Source organism: Martes martes (genome assembly GCF_963455335.1).
Source record: "Martes martes genome assembly, chromosome: 10".
NCBI classification, from domain to species: Eukaryota; Metazoa; Chordata; class Mammalia; order Carnivora; family Mustelidae; genus Martes; species Martes martes.
This window is the reverse complement of record NC_137898.1, coordinates 57,004,339-57,020,652: the sequence shown is the minus strand read 5'-3', so window position 1 is coordinate 57,020,652 and position 16,314 is coordinate 57,004,339. Positions and strand designations below refer to the sequence as shown.

At 36.0% G+C, this 16,314-nt stretch overlaps 2 protein-coding genes across 2 annotated transcripts; both read right to left on the bottom strand.

The window, feature by feature from the left end:
• Window positions 1-1,258: 1,258 nt before the first annotated feature.
• Window positions 1,259-2,203, bottom strand: LOC308350078 (olfactory receptor OR51C1-like; the record flags this gene model as incomplete). The annotated part of the gene is made up of 1 exon (XM_080815079.1): window positions 1,259-2,203. The coding sequence occupies one exon, from the start codon at window positions 2,201-2,203 to the stop codon at window positions 1,259-1,261; it is 945 nt and encodes a 314-aa protein (XP_080671205.1).
• A 12,515-nt stretch (window positions 2,204-14,718) lies between these two features.
• On the bottom strand, window positions 14,719-15,680 carry LOC308350030 (olfactory receptor 51F1-like; the record flags this gene model as incomplete). Its single annotated transcript, XM_080815030.1, is given in 2 exon segments — window positions 14,719-14,739; window positions 14,742-15,680. Coding segments are annotated over 2 exon segments (960 nt in total).
• Window positions 15,681-16,314: the final 634 nt, after the last annotated feature.

Genomic DNA, 16,314 nt, shown 5'->3' with positions numbered 1-16,314 from the left:
AGGAAAATATAAATATTGAAAAAACATGGAAAGTGTATGAATATAGTTTTCACACCTGCTTTGGGGAGGAGACCACTGAAATCACTTGATATACTCTGGTATTTTAGATCCAGTTTTTCCACAGAGAGAAAGATTTAAAGATTATTCTCTACCCCCACCATTCCCTACAGAGATCAAAACAAATACATGTTATGTTGATGATAATAAACAAACAACAGAGAGATACAAGTTATACCATGTTTAGTTCAGTGGCTTCCCAAACCGGCTGGATATTAGACATATCCTGGGATCTTGTTATAAATTCAGATTCATAGGCCTCATCCTAGAACTAGTAAAATAAAATATTTGGGAATGGGGCTCAGGAATCTGCACTTTCATAGATTTGGGGTTTTCAAGAGCAGTTTTAGGTTCATAGCAACAAAATTCAGTGGAAATTACACAGTTCCTGTATACCCCTCACCTCAACTTATGCACAGCCTTCTCTGTCATCAACATCTCTGATCAAAGTGGTGCATTTGTCACAGTCAGTGAACTTGTCTTTGGCACCTGGGAAATTTTAATTTTAAATTATGTACAGTAGTTGGTTTTGTGAAACCATTCATGAAAAAAGTGGCTTTAATTACTCTTAGTCAAATTGGGCCATATGCAAACTGGGATAAATTCCAGAGACTGTGATCTCAAGTTCTAAAATAGTCCTTTGCCTATGTAGTTTGGAAAGTCAGAACTTTGATCAACTGCTGGATAATATAAGTTAAAAAAAGGGGTCATTTGTAAGAAAATGTCTTTCACATGCAAAATGAATTAAATGACACTTAAATTGTTCAGATGTTTCTTGAGATACAAACTGAGGGTTGCTGGAGGGGAGGGAGTGGAAGCGACTTTGTTAGAGATAGGAATGGTGTATGAGAAATAAACATGGAAGAGATGCTTATTGGTTTCTTATTAAATTTTATTTGTGCTGGATATTTGGAAAATTAATTCAAAGTGAATGATGTGTAGTTTTGACAGAAAGAGTAGAGAGATAGGAAGTGAGTTAGCCATCTATAGGAATAGGGTAACTGAGAGGTACTGAGAATCTGACTTGGTATTTTGGTGGTAGAAAAGGTAAGATTGCCCTAGGTAAGACTAACAGCATTGTGGAGACATTTGAATCATATGACACATAGTTCCACCCAACTTTAAAATTGCATGGATTATAACTCCAATTTATGATCAAATTTTACTGACTTTGAAATAAGTCTTCATGGGTCAGTAGTTTTTAAATATAAGTTCCCTTAGAACACACAAGTTTGAGCACAGCTCTTTGAATCTGCTTTGTTTTCACACTATAGATGATGGGATTCATCACAGGGGGAATGAGCAAGTAAATATTAGCAATCAGTGTGGGCACATATGGTGGAGAATGTTTTCCAAATCTGTGAACAAAAGACAGACTGATTAAAGGGATGTAGAATATGGCCACAGCCGTGATATGAGAAATGCAGGTGCTGAAAGCCTTTTTTCTCTCCTCTGGGGATGCAATGTTGAGAACTGAGCGAATGATCAGGACATAGGAAAGCAAGATAAATATAGAGTCCACTCCAGCAGTAGAGATGATTGCAGTTAGTCCAAATGCACTGTTGATCTTTGTGTCTGAACACGAGAGCTTCATTACGTCAGGGTGGAAGCAGTAGGAATGACGGAGCACATGGCTTCGGCAGAATGATAGACGCTTGAGAAGCAAGACCAGTGGTGTCAGAATGACAGTCCCCCTGGTAATGACTGCCAAACCAATCTGTGCAATCCTTGCGTGAGTTAGAATGGTGGCATATCTCAATGGGTTGGAAATGGCCACAAAACGATCAAAAGCCATAGCCAAGAGCACTGAAGATTCCATGAAAGTGAAGAGGTGAATGAAGAACATTTGTGATAAGCAGGCATTAAAGCTGATCTCCCGGGCATTGAGCCAGAATATTCCTAGTACTGTCACCAGTGTAGAGATGCATAAGCCAATGTCAGTGGTGGACAGCATGGAAAGGAAATAGTACATGGGCTCATGGAGGCTTGGCTCAGTGAAGACCACGAACAGGATCAGGGTATTCCCAGAAAGAGCAGTTAAATAGAGGCAACAGAAGGGTATTGAGATCCAGGCATGGGCCCGTTCAAGTCCAGGGACCCCAGTCAAGAAGAAAGTAGGGAAAGTAGAATTATGGAAAATTTGCATTATGATCTGCAGGAGCTGAATTCTCTTGTCAAATCTTGATTTTCTAAATTTAGAATTTTAAAATTACTTTTAAAGTTTAATACACAATAAAGTGCTCAAAACTTTAGAGTACAGCTTAATGCATCTGTATGCACTCATATAACTACTTTCAGGATAACTGATAGAACATTACCAGCAACCCAGAAGGCTTCCCAATGCCTCATCCTCAGCAATATCCTCTCCTATTGTAACCATTATTCTGACTTCTGTTACCATAATGACTTTTTTCTGTTCTTGATCTTGATATAAATAGAATCATGCAGTATGTTCTCCTTGCATCTGGCTCCTTTCACTCAATATTATGTCTGTGGGATTCATCACTGAAATAAGATATTTAATTAAGTTCAATTTAATTTCATACTCAGGTAAATTTTCTTGTTGTTTATCACTTACTATTAGACTCATCAATATTTTTGTTACATATTTTTTATCCTTCAGCTAGACTATAAGTTTATACTTATTAATATGGTCTCATGAGAGTAAGAGTTTATTTTCAGCTAAACTTTGCTTAGTATAATTCTTTTCTCATAGAAGATATTCAATATGTTTTTGCTAATTTTGGTTTTATTTGCCCTCCCTGAAACACTCTAATGATGAGTAGGAATAAGCCCCAGGAAATAATTTTGCCTTGCAATTCTAGAATTATTAAACCCATATTCTTTTTTTTTTTTTTAAGATTTTTTTTTTTTTTTTTGTCAGAGAGAGTGAGCACAGGCAGACAGAGAGGCAGGCAGAAGCAGAGGGAGAAGCAGGCTCCCTGCTGAGCAAGGAGCCTGATGTGGGACTCGATCCCAGGACCCTGGGATCATGACCTGAGCCGAAGGAAGCCGCTTAACCAACTGAGCCACACAGGCGTCCCTATTAAACCCATATTCTAAGTGAAAATTTACTTTAACTTAGCAGAGAAGCATCTTTTTTCAGGGTATCCTAAGAATCCACCATATATAATGACTGTTCATCCTGTCTCATGACATGTGTTTACTAGAGGGAACTGAGGGAAGATGCTTCAGTTCCAGGGATCTGAAGCTTGATACTCTTCTTAATTTGTAAACTAAAATACTGCCTTGTTTACCATTATGGAACCTGCCCATGTCAATGAGAAAAATGATAATCTTCTTTTATAGCATGTATGCCCTGGTCTTTAATTTGATTTTTGATTTCTTATAGAGTTATTTGGATATATATTATGTGAATAATAAGAAGATGTTCCATACAATTATCTAAGTGTTTTACATAGATTACTTCATTTGAGCCTTGGACAAACCTAAGGGAGAAGTATTTTTATTTGTTACAGATGCAGAAGGTGAAGTTCAGAAGTTTGGCTTAATAGCTGAAGGTCATAAAATATGAAAGAATTGATGTTGGGAATCAGAGAAAATAAGACTTTAGAACCTATGCTATTAACAACTACACTGCACTTTTCAGTGATTATAATAATGATATAATTCTAGTTCAATAATAATATAATACCCTATCAATAAATAAGGCAAATGTGTTAGAGATATCTATGTTTTCAAATCTCCTAATTATTTAATGTTTCTATGGTTCAGAGTCAAAACAATTTTATGTCAGACTACATATGTATTGTATGATATGTATATAAACTAATGAGACTTAATTTTAGCAAATTGTAAGTTCTTAAGCATATTATCAGAGACTATAATTTAAGTTAATCCGTTGGATGTTATAATTTAAATTAACCCATGGTGGAGTGCCTGGTTGGCTCAGTTGGTTAAGTGTCCAACTCTTGGTTTCAGCTCAGGTCATGATCTCAGGATCGTGCGATCAAGCCCTGCATCCAGCTCCAGGCTCAGCATGGAGTCTGCTTGAGTTTCTCTCTCTCTCTACCCCCCCCATTCATGCTCTCTCTTTCTCTCTAAAATAAATAAATAAATCTTAAAAAAAAAAAAAAGAACTAGGATATCTGTTGTTCCTTTAAAAGCCATCCCTGATAATTTCTATTAAATTCTATAAATTCTATTATGCCTATTTAAATACAATTTTATGATCTGATTGATTTCATAACTTATTTATGGATATAGATAAAAACTAGTTTGATTATTTCAATGAACAAAATGTCTATGTTTTTATTCATTTATTTTCTTAATTTAGCGCACTTTCCTTTATCCCAGGCTAAATCCCCTATATATTAGATCCATGTATCTAATTCTGATTTTTCTGCTTAAATATCTCAGCGTCAACTCAAGCACAGCACGATTGCTTCTGAATTAGTCCTCAGAGCCCCCACAACTTATATGTTCTGTTTTCCTCATTTTGATAGTAACTCTGTAGATCTGTAGATTGTGGTGACTTGATGTATCAGGTTACCTGATCCAGAAATCTGAATGTACTTCCACCTCCCATTTGTTGATCATTAATTTCTGTTTGTACTTTAACTGTTCATAATTCATACAGCATATTTCTCTCGGAATTTTCTAAGATTTAAATAGGCTTCCATTTTTAAAGTAACTCTAGCTAGTATTACCTGAGACAGTTTCTCCTAACTTTCTATTACATTTTCCAAAAGATAAAGGATAGAAGGAACAGACCAAATAAGTACTAATGCTAAAACTGATAGCCTACATCAAAGATATCTGGAGGGTGATTAACTCCTAACTAAGGAATATGGGGATCAATTGAGTCAAAATATATGACAGCACTTGAGTAATCAAGGAGAAGGTAAAACACCTCTATTCTTTTAGGAAGGAGAATTGAAAGTATTATTTTCTAGATTACTAGTCATTTCATATAAAGAAAGGTCTGGAATTATATCCTGCTGCTGAGGAAAATCAGTTACCATCACATGATGGTCTGTCAAAATGATGAATAACAACACAATCTTTCTAGAAAGACAAAATGCTATTCCCATGATTGAAAATGTCATGGTTTCAATTAATTAATTTACTTATCCATTCACAGAGAACAATTTGAGAGAGTCCTTTATTATATCTTTCTGAACTTAGGAACATCTGTGGTATGTTACAAAGTTAACCACCTACATGGAGGGGAAACAGTTGCTGCACCCTATGAACATGCTGACCTGGGAGGCACTTCCATTTCCACGTCTGGGGCCTGGGCTGAAATATGCACTAGGTGAAAGATCAGAAGACCAGTGAGAGGATAGCCCTAGTATTCTTGGTGAGAAGAAGAAATAATATTGAGCCAGGTTCTTTGCCACATATCTCTACCTGTTATTGCTTTAATTGAATAACACCATTAATAGGCTGTGACTAACTAACATTCTCACTTTTTGGTGAGAAGGCTTTGGTACAGAGTGAAGGTTCCCTTAGACAGACATAATAGGACCAGTGTGAAGTCAGGTCTGTCTGACTCTCTAGGTATGCTCATTTCACTGTACCACATTGCTCCTGGTGTTCAGAAAAAATTAAAAAGAAACAAGTCAGATTGCTGCAGTCTTAAGAAACTGAATGGAATAAAAGTGCTGCAGTAAGTGTAAACCCACTTAGAAATATAAGTAAAACAATAGAGAGGATGTACCAGTGATTTGGGGTTTTGCTCATTATATGTGTCAGGAAATAGAGACATAGAAGAAGCACAATTTTTCTATGATTAGCTAAACAAATGAGAACACAATGTCTTTATGGAATTTGGAATTTCTGATTATGGATCAGGTTCTTGGAAATGAACCATACAGTGGAGAGTAAGTATAATCAGTGGCTCTGAGGGTTTGGAGATCAGAGACTGGAGATGGGGAGAGTAGGTAGGGAGAGTCTTACCTTTCAAGATGTGGAGAATAGAGAGGATACAAATACGATGTTGAAGGAGTAATTCCAGAGACTAAGTGAATTATTGTCTTTAACTTCACTTCCAAGAAATTCTTCCTTGTGTTTATCTAAGCTAAATCACTCACGATGGAGCTTAAAGTCATCAGATGCATTTTATTATAGACACAATCAAGGACTGGTTCTGATCTGAGCAGCTGCTTGATTGGCCTTTATAGACAGGGAGGAGAACTTCTCTTACCCTTATTTAGAGTGGAGTATATGAAGGTCACCTACTTACCTCTATTTATGGAAAATTTTTATAAAGAACGGTGATGGTGTAGTCATTTACCCATTTGGGATAAATACACCCTTGGGGGATTTCAGTGCCATTCTATTATGCTTCACCTCTCTGGCGCCAGGAAATGTCAAGGTGGAGAATTAAAAAAAAATGTTGACACGGTAACTCTGTGTTTATGTGTTTTAATTAAAAATGAAATTGAATCATTACTTTGAACATGGATACAACATTTAAGATGAGGATCCAATATTCTTGATTTTTATTCTATGTGTTTCTTGTAAATAATCTATTATACAGATTTTTGTGCACAACTAAATGAAATAACAAATACTTTGAAAGTATCTCCAGGTAGTAACATAGTGCCAAGTACTCAGAACATATGAATGAAATATTTGTTAAAATGAGCAAATATTTGTTAAACTGATTCCTACAATTCAGAAGCAAACAGTAAAATAAAATGACAAAGCCAAGGGGTTCCATGAAGATTACCCTTTTAATAGAAGGAAGATTTGTCAGCATAGCCCATCAAATGGAAGCAACTCCATTTGAGGAAAAGAAGGAGATTGGCTCTTCTTCAGGGATTATGTTAATTAATGTCCGTTTTCCAAGTAATTTCAGGTACACTATCTTATTTGGTCTTAGTTGCTCAGGCTAAAACAAATATTTTCAATTTACCTGACATATACTGATAAACAAAGTACTTGACACAAAATCAGCGGTCAATAGTGTTTGTCGAATTAATTTATCCCTCACTCTTGCAGATCTATTTCACAGTCTAGAAAAAGGAATCATAAATAAGCACAATAGAAGCCATTTTATTAAACTCTAGTTTGGTTGATGATTAGGCTAATTAGCTAATAAAGTTGTTTAAATATAGGAGTCATAAAAGTAATTTTAACCTACATCGAACATTTTATTTTGACCTGACACTTGTATGTATAATTTATTCATCATTGTTTTATGTGGAGTTAGGACCTTTCAATGTAGTTCTGCAAATTGCAATTTTATATTATCTTTGTAAACTGTATCTTTAATACACTGTATAAAATTTCCATTATAATAACTATGATGGCGAAGGAAAAACAAGTAGCCCACAGGGCACTTGCTGAGGGGAAATGAAGACTTGCTAATTGGGGAAAGAGCTGAGTGTTTATCTGGCTGCTAGCATCAGTCAATATGTTTTACAGAGGGAACATATATTACTGTGAAATTTAGCAAGTTTATTCAGTAGAACTTCCGTGGAAATTTTTTTTGAACCATTTTATTGAGGTTTGATTGATATATAAAAAGCTATATATATTTAATGTTTATAATTTGATGGATGTGGGAGTAAGCATACAACCATGAAACTATCATCATCATAAAGGCCATATAAATATGTGTCACCTCCAAAGTTTTCTCCCACCCTCTTTAGTATTATTATGTGTGTGTATGTGGTAAAGCACTTATCATAATCCTCCCCTCTTAGCAAATTTTAAATATACAATACAGTGTTATTATATATAGGTTAACAGGTATGTGAAAAGATGCTCAACATTAATAATCATCAAGAAAATGGAAATCAAAATCACAATGAGATATCACTTCACACTTATTAGGATGCCTACTTTAGGGGGAAAAAAACAGCAGCAAAAAACAAAAGATCACAAATGTTGGTCAGTTTGTGGAGAAAAGGGAACACTGGTACACCATTGGTGGGAATTTAAATTGGTACATTGTAGAAAAGAGTACAGCGATTTCTCAAAAAATTTTAAAAAAGAACTAGCATATGATCCAGCAATTTCATTTCTGGATATTTATCCAAAGGAATTGAAATCAGGATCTCAAAGTGAGATTTGCTCTTAAAACTCTACTACTTGCTTCTCTCAAATGCTTCAGCCATTTGCCTGCCATCTTTGATGAGTTTTTTTCCCTGCTTTTCCACTTTTCAAAAAAGGTACAAAAAATTATGAGAATAAAGATTTCTGTGAATAATTATGATAGAGCAAATCTCACTTTGAGATCTACTGCCCTGCTACCCAGGATTAGAACATAATGTTTTCTTGGCTGGTGAAATTTAGGTACAACTTGAACAACAAGAGAAGCTATTACAGATTATTTTAAACAATGTTGTGATTCTATTATAAGATCAATCTGATTTTTGCATAGAAGGCAAATTAGAAGGCAAGAGAGTTTGAAGGTAGGGACACCTGGTAGAGTGTGCCTGTAGTACAGGCAGATTCTGAAGGTACAGAATAGTGGAGTTGGAAATGAGAAAGGTATAGTAAGTGCAGCATTAGAGAAGTTGCATTGTGTTATATGTTACCAGTTTCAGTGTGGAAAGACATGTTGTCAGGGGTTGGAGGAGGCTGGTGGTGTTTTTTCAAAGGAAAACTCTTAATCACTTTACGTCCTTCACTATCAAGGATAATTTCATTCATCCACAGAAGGATCAGACTGTAAAAGAAATACAATAAATTTGGCTTTGGAGTTGCTGAATGTGAGGTATTGGTGGGATTTATGGATTATTTTGATAGGAAGATATGGTTATAAATGTTTCATGTTTTATCTATTTTTACACCTAATAGGTCTTGATAAATATTCACTGAATGAATAAAGAACAAATTATAATTTTGGGGAAATTAGTTTTGTATAATGGACTTTTCTGTTTGCATAACATAACATAGAGCAATGAGTACAAAAATATAGAGTTAAGTTGCTATGGACATTTTGTAGTTGTTTTTGCATATTTTCTTCAATTCTCATAAATTGTCCCAGACCAAGAATTATGTTTTCTTAAGGCTTAATGGTGTATAGCATTATTTGTTATTAGTAGCAAAGCAATTAGCATTATATTGAATTCATGAAACAGTAATTGTCAGAATAAGTAATTCTTTAATATAGTAAACATGAAAATTTCATGGAGAATCTTAATGTAGACATGAGGAACATTTTACTGTTTCTGTGTCTAACAAAGTAGATTTTTAATCTTGATTATTATTATTTTTTTTAATCTTGATTATTTTTTAATCACTTCTTCAAAATACTTGAATCTGTCTCTGCTTGCCTGCAGGAAAGATATGACATGCTAATATATGTGTTTACATTTTATAAATTTACATAACTGTCTTGCTATTTATCTAATCAGTGATTTTGTATTCCTTGTACTTTTGCCTTGAGGAGTTTCGCTAAAGGGAAATTTTCAAATTGAAAATATTCTTCTATTTAGTCAATCATTTATTTCTTAGGATACTGGCCATTGTCTTAAAGATATTTGTCATTAATCAAATGTTCTTAATACACTCTTTTGGATAAGGAGAAGATACATGAGTGGTGTTGGGTGGTTCTTTGGTAAAATATTTCCCCCTTCCTGATAGACCCAAACATAGAAGTGAGTTCAATATACTGGTCTTGTACACATGAACCTGATTGAGCAATACCAGAGACTTAGGTACTTGACCCAAGAAGGGTCAATCAGATGTTTTTATCATGAGAGTTTTTTATCTTTTTTTTTTTAAGATTTTATTTATTTATTTGAGAGAGAGGGAGATCACAAGCAGGCAGAGAGGCAGGCAGAGAGAGAGGGGGAAGCAGACTCCCTGCTGAGCAGAGAGCCCGATGCGGGGCTCGATCCCAGGACTCTGGGATCATGACCCGAGCCGAAGGCAGAGGCTTTAACCCACTGAGCCACCCAGGTGCCCCGAGAATTTTTTATCTTTAAAGATTTTATTTATTTGACAGAGAGAGAGAGAAACAGTGAGAGATGAAACACAAGCAGGGGGAGTGGGAGAGGGAGAAGTGGGCTTCCTGCTGAGCAGAAAGCCCAATGCGGGACTTGATCCCAGGACCCTGGGATCATGACCTGAGCTGAAGGCAGACATTTAATGACTGAGCCACCCAGGCACCCCTATATTTTTATTTTTTAGAGAGAGAGAGTGCACACAAATAGGGGTGAGCAAGAGGCAAGGGGATAGAGAGAGAATTTTTAGCACCTCTGTGCCTAGCACAGGGCCTGATGTGGGGCTTGATCTTAGGACCGTGAGATCATGACCTGAGTCAAAATCAAGAGTAAGATGCTTAACTGACTGAGCTACACAGTCCCCTCTCATGAGAATTCTTAACACTGTTTTTCAAAATAATTTATATTATAGAAATCTACAAAAACAATACCAAAATTTTCATATCCTTCACCTTGATACTCCATTTCTTGAGTATTTTAAACCTTGAGGGAAGCCCATGAACCTGAGAACATGGCAGGCTGTTGAGCTTCTCCTGAGCATCTCAGAGCTGCTCTGGCTTCTCTGTCACAAGATTAGGTTGTTTGGCTCCTCCTTGTATTGCCTACATACTCCTCTTAATTTGATAGATATGCTTATTATTAAATGTGCCCTTCACATCTCTCATTATCTCATGGTCCCAGTTTGGAGCTCTTAATCCATCATCACATTCCACAGAGGTCACATTTCCATGAGCTGTTTTCAGCCAGTAACTGAATATGGAAGGGAAACTAAGGCAGGCCCATTCCTAGAAGATGCAGAATTCCTCTAACAGATGACGTTGACTTGGGGATACCCAATGACCTTGACTGATTCTGTTTAGAACTGCCTGATAGTCTCAGATGATTCTTCTACCAAAAGTTATTTTTTTTATCTTTCTCCTCAACTCAAGGTGAATCTTACCTCAAAATATGACAGTTCTTCCCACCTCCTTTTTATCCATTCTTGTCTCCTTTTTGTAATGTTACCTAGCTCCTCATTGGCTGTTTGTCTATTTTGCCCCAGAGATGTCATGCTCTATTAAACATCTCCACAACTGCTTACACTTAAAAAAAAAAAAAAAGATTTTATTTATTTATTTATTTGACACACAGAGAGAGATCACAAGTAGGCAGAGAGGCAGGCAGAGGGAGAGGGGGAAGCAGGCTCCCTGCTGAGCAGAGAGCCTGATGATGTGGGGCTTGATCCCAGAACCCTGAGATCATGACCTGAGCCGAAGGCAGAGGCTTAACCCACTGAGCCACCCACGCGCCCCAGCTGCTTGCACTTTAAGGTCTCTTGCCTGCTTTTGGACCTTGTCAGTTCTTATAATAACTGCTACCCTCTGGTTTTTGGTGATTACCTACACTCTGTTTTGTTCAGACCTCATTATATACAGGGTTATTAATAAGCCTGGCTTAGTGACTGCATCTCATCTTGTCCCTGGTCATCAGAGAAGAACCTCTTCTCAGTGATGCTGATATCATTTTTTGAGCTGATTCCTAATGTGCTTAGTGGATGCTGTGTCCTCTAGGCTTCTCCTGGAACACAATCTAGGGTAGGTCTTCTGAATTTGTATAATCTTTTCATCCCAGTGTGCTCACTTCCCTCAGCCACTTTATTTTATTGGTTAAAGAATTGTTCATAAAAGAAGCAGAATCATGAATACAATGTGTATTAAAAGAAAAAGTGGAAGGAATGTGGTATTTTAGGGTGGGAAGAAGCATGATGCAATTTGAAGTTACTCTGTTGCGTTCAACAAATGCTAAGAACACAGGTCTACTTGGAACACATGGATAATGAAATAGATAAGCAAGCATTTAGGTTGACAGAACTTGATCCATCCTTCTGAAGGAAACATTTTGAATCCCTTTTTTCCATAATTGATCAGATGACAGCTTATTGGATGGATCAATTGAAAAGAGAAAAAATGGCAAGGAACACAACAGCTGTACATGAAAGAAAGAATCAGGACATATACAGTGTATGGAAAAACATAATGGAAATAATCAAATGCCTTCACATGCACAGAACTGTATTTTTTCCTGTCTTTATAGTTTCTTTTATTTCTACATGTAACCAATAGGCAGATCTTCAAGACCCTCTTATGAGTACCTTTTTAAAAAAAGATTTTTTTATTTATTTGAGTGGGGGAGGGGAGATACAGAGAGAGAGAAAGAGAGAGAGAGAGAGAGAGAAAAGCCCAAGCAGACTAGGTGTTGAGCCTGATGTGGGGCTTGATCTCATGACCCTGAGCTGAAACCAAGAGTTGGATGCTCAACCAACTGTGCCACCAAGGCCCCTCATCCTATGAGAATCTTCTTAATGGTTCCCTCTTGAGCTACTGAACTTTATTAGAAAGTTGATTTAATAAATTTACCCCAAGCCCACTCTATACACTAAGCCATGCAATTCCCTTTAATGAATTATACTAAGTATCATGTATAGGTAGTATCCTAGACATTTTGTAAATCAACAGTACAACTCAAACTAAATAAGGTTATCCAAGATTTTGCTTGCAGCATATAAAGTCTTCAAAATACATTAAAAAAAAAAATCCCCTTTGCCATTACCATGTTCTCTTGGTTAATTTCAGCTAGGTCTCCAGAGATATTTAGAGTCTTTCCTTGGGTAGGCTATTAGGAGTAAGCTTTGTAATATTGTAGCCCTTTGAGCCTCTCAATATGTAAGTCCCTCAACTTTAATATTCTCATGTGTTCTCTCTCTGAAGCTCTATGCAGCTAACAGGCATATAGAATTACCAAAACAAAAGTCCCCTTTTGTTTCCTGAAAGAAACACACCCAAATTTCTAAACCAAATCTACAAATCAATTCCTTTATACAATAGTATTGTTCAAGCAAAAGATGTTCTTTAAGCGATTAATACAAACCTTACCATCTAAATTCACTTAAAAAATCTGATGGATAGAGAAAAGTGAAGAAAAAAGGAAGTAAAGTTTTAGGTTTTTATATTCGTCAGTGCTATATCCAGATCAGACCTGTGAATTTAAAACTCAGGAGAGTATTCTTTCACTAAGAGTAAAATGGTGACAGAGTACTTCTCACATTGTTCGACAGACTTGCTTCCAAAACACACTTTTCTCTATTTACCTTTGGAAACATTTTCAATTTAGATGGCAACACAACAGGTATCATTTTGCATTATCAACTTTCACAAGACTTAGCACATTACTTTAATTACTTTATAATTTTTTTGTCTATGTTACTGCTTCACCCACTACACTTTAAGCTTCTTGAGTGCAGGGATTATGTTTCTTCCAACTTTTAATTTCTATTTCTTCTTACAAAGCCAAGTATAAAGTTGGCTCCTAGTCACTGGTAAGCTGGTAAACTGAATCTCTGAAAAATAAAAAGTCCTCATTTGTAGTATTTGTCAGTTCTCAGGTATATATGATGATTTGAAACTGCCAATATGACATCGTTGAACACAAGAGTTGGGATGAGTTGCACAATATGGCCGCTTGCAAGCTGATGTGTGCTGGCTCCAGCACATTGCTGCCTCCAGTGTTTGTGGGAAACATAAAACATCCCTCCTATTTGTTACTTTTCCAACTTCAATTAAATTGATGTGACACACATCAGGTTTCCACCTCCACTTTCCTCTGCATTTTTCGACCATTTTATACAACTGAGTTTTAAGTTTCTGCCTGTCCCCTAACTTGGTATGTTTACCAAAAAATTCTTTTTGTAAGAACCATATCTTAGGTATGGCTGTGTATAACCACTTATAGGCTGAGCATCATGAATTATTTACCTTCGTTCTTTGTTTGGTTAATATAGCTATAGTAGCTCCTTTGTGTCACTTGTGAAACTTCTGAAATTTTATGGAAAATATGAATGTGTTTATATGTGATTTTTCTGTGGAGAAGGGTTCATAGATTTCATTAGATTCCATAGGGATAATTATGCTTTAAAAAAGGTTAAGAAACCCTGCCTCAAACTTTATCCAGTTCTCTAAAGTTCCCCTTTCCTATAATGAATTAGCAAGTGCCCCTAATCCTTGAAGCTGGGTTACTGACTGTCCAGTACTGGATACCGATCTATGGCTTACATGGCATGACATATCTATTCCTACCTTTTGGACTATTAACTATGAGTGAAGAAAACAAGCTAAAGTATACTCTAGGAAAAACAACACAACTTTTCTAAAGGTATAATGCATGAACTAGAAGACTCAGTTCTTACTTTTGATCTTGTAATATTTTTCCTAGATGCTTTTGGCAGAGTATTAAGACACTAGTGAATACTGTGACATCTAACATGCAGAGAGCCTAGATTCAAATCTCAACCCTGAGCCATGTTAGTTGTCTGGTTGATGGCTTACATGTCTTTAGGCCTCAGTTTCTTCATTTCTAAAATGTAATTAATATTATTATATATTTCATTGAGCTGTTTGAAGAATAAATGGAATATGTCTTAAAAGCTGTTAGTAGAACACATAGTATAAAGTAGACAATGTTAATTTCTTTGAGTAGTTTCATTATTTCATTATTAATGTTTCCACATTTCCCTTATTTGACTATAAAATTCTTGGGGTGTAACATATTTTATGACTGAAGACACAAAAATGCTCTCCAAATATTTGTTGAATAAAGGAATAAAATGACAAAAAATATATCTGATAGACAGTAACCTACCAGCATTGCTTTTTACAATGAAAGTCACTTTTTTAGGTTTTTCTTAAGCAGTTATCTCTGTTTATTTTGTAAGGAGAAGACTGCGTATATAGCCTTGCGAATCTGTTTTGTTTTTACACTATAGATGATCGGGTTGAGCACTGGAGGCAAAAGCAGATAGGTATTTGCCATCATCGAATGGACAACTTTGGGGGCTGATGGACCATAGCGATGCACCAAGGACAGGCTCATCATGGGGATATAGAAAACAGCCACTGCTCCAATGTGGGAGACACAGGTGTTAAAAACTTTATGTCGTTCTTCAGGGGAGGCAATACTGAGAACAGAGTAAATGATCAAGATATAAGACAGGACAATGCATGGTGTATCTACTCCTGTAGTCAGGATGAGATCAATTAATCCACAGATGCTGTTGGCCTGAGTATCTGAACATGCTAATTTAATCACATCTGGGTGGTAGCAGTAGGAGTGGGAAAGGACATTAGCTTTACAGAAATTGAGGGGCTTAAGGAGCAAGAGTAGTGGTACTATTAATACTACAGTGCGTATTATCATTAACAGGCCCATCTGAATGATTCTAGAATTAGTGAGAATGGTAGCATACCTCAGAGGATCACAGATGGCCACATAACGGTCAAAGGCCATAGCCACCAGCACTCCAGATTCTATGAAGGTAAATCCATGTAGAAAAAACATCTGGATAATGCAGGTATTTAGATTGATTTCAACTGCATCAAACCAGAAGATACCTAATGTTGTTGACATTGTAGAAACCGTCAAGCCCAAGTCAGCAGCTGAAAGCATGGAGAGGAAATAGTACATGGGCTCATGGAGACTCTGCTGGGTAATGACGACAAATAGGATCATGCTGTTCCCAGAGAGGGCAATGGCATAGAGACAACAAAAAGGGATAGAGATCCACACATGGACAGACTCTAGGCCAGGAATGCCAGTCAGCAAGAAGGTTGGAAATTTAGATGTCAGGTTGCTTAAGATCTCCATGTTTTTCTGGATTTGTAGCATTTGTCCTCACAATTATCACATCCTATAGAAATAACAAATTATATTGTCACACAAAAATATCTAGATAAATTTTCTTTTGGTTAGGAGAGCTGTCTAAGTCATGGATTAGTACTTTATCATTGAGAAAACTCTAAATTAAACTATTTTAATTATAAATTATGTATATATATAATACTCAATATATATATAAATATTTTACTCTTAAATTCAAGGACAATATGTCTAAATAATCTTATACATTTTGGTGATAATTATTTCCTATATTGATAGAATTTTAAGTGCCATTAGATCATAAGATTCTATGAATAGATTATTAATATATAATAAATAATAAAAATCAGTGCATTCAATTTTGAATATGTCATATATGAAATGACTATGGGAAACCCACCTAAAGATTTCCATGGATCTTCAGTGTCCACAAAGGTGTGAATTTCCAGGCAAAAATCTCCAGAACATTTCAGAGTTATCACTTTATACATGCCATTTTAATCCAACAGTTTGGGTGAACCACCCTCAGAGAGTACATTTACAAGAGAAAACCAATGAAGACAAACTCCACAGAAGTTATTGGAAGGGACTATATACACTAAAGCAAGATGAGGCTAGACAGCTTTACAGGAAACATTAAAGC